At 38.1% G+C, this 4,905-nt stretch overlaps 1 protein-coding gene across 1 annotated transcript; it reads left to right on the top strand.

Moving 5' to 3' along the window:
• The first annotated feature begins 1,199 nt into the window (after positions 1–1,199).
• On the top strand, positions 1,200–1,895 carry LOC108375358 (solute carrier family 35 member E1 homolog). The gene is made up of 2 exons (XM_017631467.1): positions 1,200–1,382; positions 1,614–1,895. Exons 1-2 carry the CDS (start codon positions 1,200–1,202, stop codon positions 1,878–1,880), a joined length of 450 nt encoding a protein of 149 aa, XP_017486956.1. The 3' UTR covers positions 1,881–1,895.
• Positions 1,896–4,905: the final 3,010 nt, after the last annotated feature.

The raw sequence follows: 4,905 nt of genomic DNA, 5'->3' as shown, positions 1-4,905 counted from the left end.
TTTCTTACAAGGTTGTATAGCTGTCAACCAGGTGGCGCCGCCTTCAGTACATTGGCAGAATAACGTATGCCAATCTTTGAGCAAATATCGTATGTCAAAATTTGGCAGTGCTATGACTTCCTGAATGGCTGAAAAGTCATTCTGGATTTTCCATGCGGTAAGTATAGTATAGCAGTAGTAATTTCAAGTACTGCATTAATAATTTTCTATTTTTATTAAATTTCAGATTAGCGGCTACAATGAACTATCGCATTCCTCATCCGATGATGAAATGGACGATGTGCGGGATGTACTGGCCTCTTGGAGTGGTGACAATAGAAACAGTAAAACGTCGAGGCTGGATGTTAGCGGAAATGCCACAGCGCAATGCTGTCTTATATCGTAGTAGCAAATCTGTGATTTTCTTTGATGGTGATTATGATGGTGATGTATGAGAGGCACAAGCACATTTTTATTACTGCAATATAATACATAACTCATAAACATAATACTGATGCAAAAAGCTGGACACACAAGTAAACTAGCGTAAAAAAACATGCAGCAACTCAAGCAACTCAGAAATTAACTTTTTTCAAGTAGCTTAAATCATAATGAGTATTAAATTAACTCACTTCGCTCGTAGCCTAAATTCTTAAGAGGTTCCGCGTGTATTTTACCAGCACGCATACAAACTCCTCAGTAATATCTAATATTAATAAGTCTTGCACTGTATTAAGTCTGGCGCAATATTTTTTTATTTTATTATCTTTAGAAATGGTAAAAAATGTAGGTGCTCATTTCTGCTGTACTGCAGAATAGTTAATATGTTGCGGCGATGAGCAATGCTAGATCTCTTATGTTCCAAAACAATTAGTACCCTAGTATGTCTGTCGGTTGACGTAATTTAGATTAGCAAAAATTTCACTCACCGACGAAGTAAATAAAAATTAGTGCAATTATTAAAATGAAAATAAATCAGCTGTTAAAACAATCTACCGAAATTCAGTTTGTGCTTCCCGTATTTCATATTTAATGCAGGGAGATGTGCTAAAAAGTGTTTGAATATCATTGGAATACTGGGTTGCGGGAGTGATTAAGTAGTGCAGCAAACAAAAATGCGCACTGGATTAAGAAGCGCCTCATCCAGACATGTTGTGGCGGTTATAGTCCTATGCATTATCTGGTGTCTGATATCCTCTAGCCACAATTTTATTGGCAAGATGGTACTTTCGTTGGTCTCACCCCTGACTTATGCGGTTGCCAGCGCATCAAAAAGAATTTTTGTGATAGCTGTATCACTGTTAATTTTAGGGAGTCCTGTGACGTGGTTAAACTGCGTCGGCAAGACTTTGGCCATATTCGGCGTGTTATGCTATAACCGGGCCGAACAGGTGTCTAGAGCAGTGACCGCCAAACACTTTCCTGGGAAACGAACTATATTCGGCTTTTCACATGTACACAATCGGCTTCTTATACGTACACAATCCGAACGTCAACAGAAAGAGTAGCAGAGCAACACATTTTATTTAGTTGCATGCAAACAATAGGCGAAGCAGGTTGATGACGCATTTCCGTGCATTACCACCAACACATTCTCATTTTTTATTTCATAACTAATACATTCTCATTTTAAGACTTCTCTTTTTGGCGGACACTGGTCTAGAGCGTCAGACACGGTATTACCTCTAACACAAAACCATCGTATTAAATACGAGCCACTTAACGGAAATCTGGATCCCTACTATCAAGGGGCAGTTACGAGCAGCGTAAATGGTTTCACTAGTAAACGTGGTGAAAAACAGTATCCTAATGTAAATACAGTTGCTGCAAACAGCCTGCTGACTAATGGAAATATGTTTCCAAATGGTAGTACGACAACGACCCGTTTACTTTTTGTTTGATTTCGTAATTAAATTGCTTCCAAGTTTTAAGTAAAGGCAGACTTAAGGAAAGCTCAGTTAGATAAATAATTTGTTGAGGCATAATTAGAAAAACAAATTGTGCATGTGTGTAAATATGGTAATTTTATACAAACAATTTCAGACATTACACAAGAGTCTCAAAGCGGATATAAAATCAATAATACAAGAACCCATTTGATATGGGCGAATACTCTTATACTGATTTGTTTTATAAGATTATTAGAAGATTATCAAAATATGTTATAATAGTAACCAATAATTTTGCATACATATATGTGCATACATATGTATACGTATGTAATTTAAATTATATCTCCTTCCCAGCGAGAATTGTAGCAAATGATCACGCTTATGTACGTACCTACATACATACATAAGAGTTATCTATAAAACAGGACCAATTTTAAGGAATTTGAACTGAGATGGTTTATCGCCGTGTGGAAATGTTAAAAAAGCAATAAATCAATATGACCAACTATAAAGTAAAAACGAAAACGGTCAAGTATGAGCACCCGATTCAATTATGCCCACTGACCATGTTTGCTAAACGGCAGCAACCAAACCGGAATATGGAAGTCGTGAGTTTATAGTTTATATGCTTAACGCTTACGCACGAAAATAGTCATACCTATATGTCATCGCAATTCTAATCTGTGCGCAGATTTCGGATAGTTGAAATACAATTGCCAAAAATTGGCGCATACCCAATGTTCATAGAAATTGTAAATTTTACTAGGAAAAATTTTATTTTCCAACGATTTTTCAGTAGAAAAGTCAGCTGATCGCATATGGCAGAGTGCGAATTCAAGATATTAAAGGAATTGTTCCCGAGTTTTTAGAGTCGAAATTAGCCAAAGAAGCATACTTGGATAGATAATAGGATGTGAAAACGGTTCTTATTAGGATATTGCTGCAAATATGTTTATCTTACATGTGAATTGTAGCTCGCGACAGATACCTCTCCTTGTCGTTTGAAAATATCTTGTGTGGACTTCGTGCATTATGACTTATGTATGTCTCTTTCAGGTAGTTGTTACAGTCTAAACTCCAATGGGCGATTTTACTCAAGAGTGGCTGGCTGGCCTACAATACCAAATACTTATTTTAGTTCAGCGTCGACCACCATTGCCGGAGTCATCGCTGTCAGAATATCGAATGGCATAAGCAAATGTAATCCCGGGAAACGAGAGGAGTACTTAAGTGTTGGCGAAACTTTGGTGAATGTTAATTATCTTTTGCCTGGATCTGAGCTTGTGCATGCATACGTATGTCCATATATTTGGTGGTTAGGCATGGTCGAACCTATATTTCTATAAAAAAAGGGTTTAATGATTCTTTTGGTATCACAGCTATGGGCATTCGAATGCGCACTGGCCACGTTACACTATTTAAAGTTTGAACTTTCTGCTAACTGGGTGAACAGATCTTGCTTTGAACTAGACATAATCCATTAATACAGTAAATTAATCCTTTGCGCAATACATGAGAGTACATGTTTGCTTTATGCCCTTTCCTTTGCGTTGATCCTGCTTTCTGGTCTCGTCTCTAACGAAGAGTGGCAACGCACTAGGCGCGAGACTAAAACGATAAGGTTGGGTTTTTTTTTTTTTTTTTTTTACGAAAGCTATTGGTACCCGGAACTGGTCCATAAATTAGTTCTAATGTATTTGAGATTTATGAAATTGTGTTTCTGCAGCAGGGCGCCCAATTACACATACGTACATCCGTAAGTACATATTTTCCTATTCTCTATGACATGCAGGAGCGTACACGGGTTGGTTTTCCTGTAAAATACTAAACGTTAAATGTGCGATACGCTGCGATTGTAAGCTTAGTGGTCGTTATCTGGAAGCCAAATGGCTGCGGGCTATGCCCATGCACACATTCGCATTGGCAAAAACATTCGTATCATTTGATGCGAATGTCGAATGCGAATGTGTAAAATGATGCGAATCATTCGCATAACGAATGCGAATGCAAATATCCGCAACATCCCTGATCCGAAAGTTCGATTTGCGGAAATTGCAACGGCTTTCAAAGGTTACTTTCCTTGCAAGGTGTAAAGGTGCGGCTATGCATTTTGCAGTCAAAATGCGAGATCGAAAGTCTACTTTTCCGTGTGAAACAGCCAAAAAGTCGCTTTGCAGATTTGCTGAAAACACTTTTGGAAATTAAAATTGCAAGGTGTAGCTGCAACTGAAACTACGTAAATCGTTTTCGAGAAATAATTTCAACTTGCTCGTGCTGCACAAGTAATTTTCATTTTGCTTTTTGGCGAATCCGAATAAAATTATAAAAAATGTTGAGTAAAATATGAAAAATATGTGCGGGTAATTTATTCTACTGATATGGAGTATTTAGGTATTAATGTATTAGACATTGTGTGACGGCTTTGTGCACATTTTAGCAGGTTAAGTAAATTTTTCAGGGCATTAATTTTGTTATGAGCATAAAGGTGTCTGGTGATGATTCTGTAATATTACTTACGTATTCATGGTTTGACATGCGGTATCGAAGTTATTCGTAGTAATAATTTTGTAGCTGGAATATTGGGCATTTAAGATGTGGGATTGCGTAGGGAGTAAGAAGTGGAATAGCTGGGTTTTGTGAAGTGGAATGAAAAGTAAGGAAGTTTATTGAGAGATTGTGGTGTTTTCGTTGCAGGGCGGAAGTAGGACCAATTTTGCAATTGGCCTGGTGATTTCTCCCTTAGCTGTATCGATGTCGACTACTCTTACCCGGTTGTCGGAACCTGGATGTAGCTTGACGATTCTCTCCAACCTCCATTCGTTAGGTGGCAGGTTTTCCTCTTTAACGACGACCAGGTCCCCTTGCTTTAAGTTGGCTTGTGGATGTTTCCACTTAATGCGTTTCTGCATTTCGGTGAGGTATTCCATTTTCCATCTTCTGCAAAATGTCTGATGTAGGGCCTTCAGTTTCTGCCATCGATTTACGATCGCAGCAGGATTTTCGTTTACGTCGACTTCAGCTGGGGCAAGAAGAT

This window comes from Rhagoletis zephyria, unplaced genomic scaffold (genome assembly GCF_001687245.7).
Source record: "Rhagoletis zephyria isolate East Lansing unplaced genomic scaffold, Rhagoletis_zephyria_1.1 Rzeph_scaffold_08804, whole genome shotgun sequence".
Classification (NCBI taxonomy): Eukaryota; Metazoa; Arthropoda; class Insecta; order Diptera; family Tephritidae; genus Rhagoletis; species Rhagoletis zephyria.
This window is presented reverse-complemented; position numbering and strand designations above follow the sequence as displayed.

Excerpts from the sequence above, each read along its gene's own strand:
- LOC108375358 (XM_017631467.1), top strand. The coding sequence starts at position 1,200 with ATGGTACTTTCGTTGGTCTCACCCCTGACTTATGCGGTTGCCAGCGCA. Across the intron at positions 1,383-1,613 it reads CCGAACAGGTGTCTAGAGCA|ACTTCTCTTTTTGGCGGACA; the intron begins GTGACCGCCAAA and ends TCTCATTTTAAG.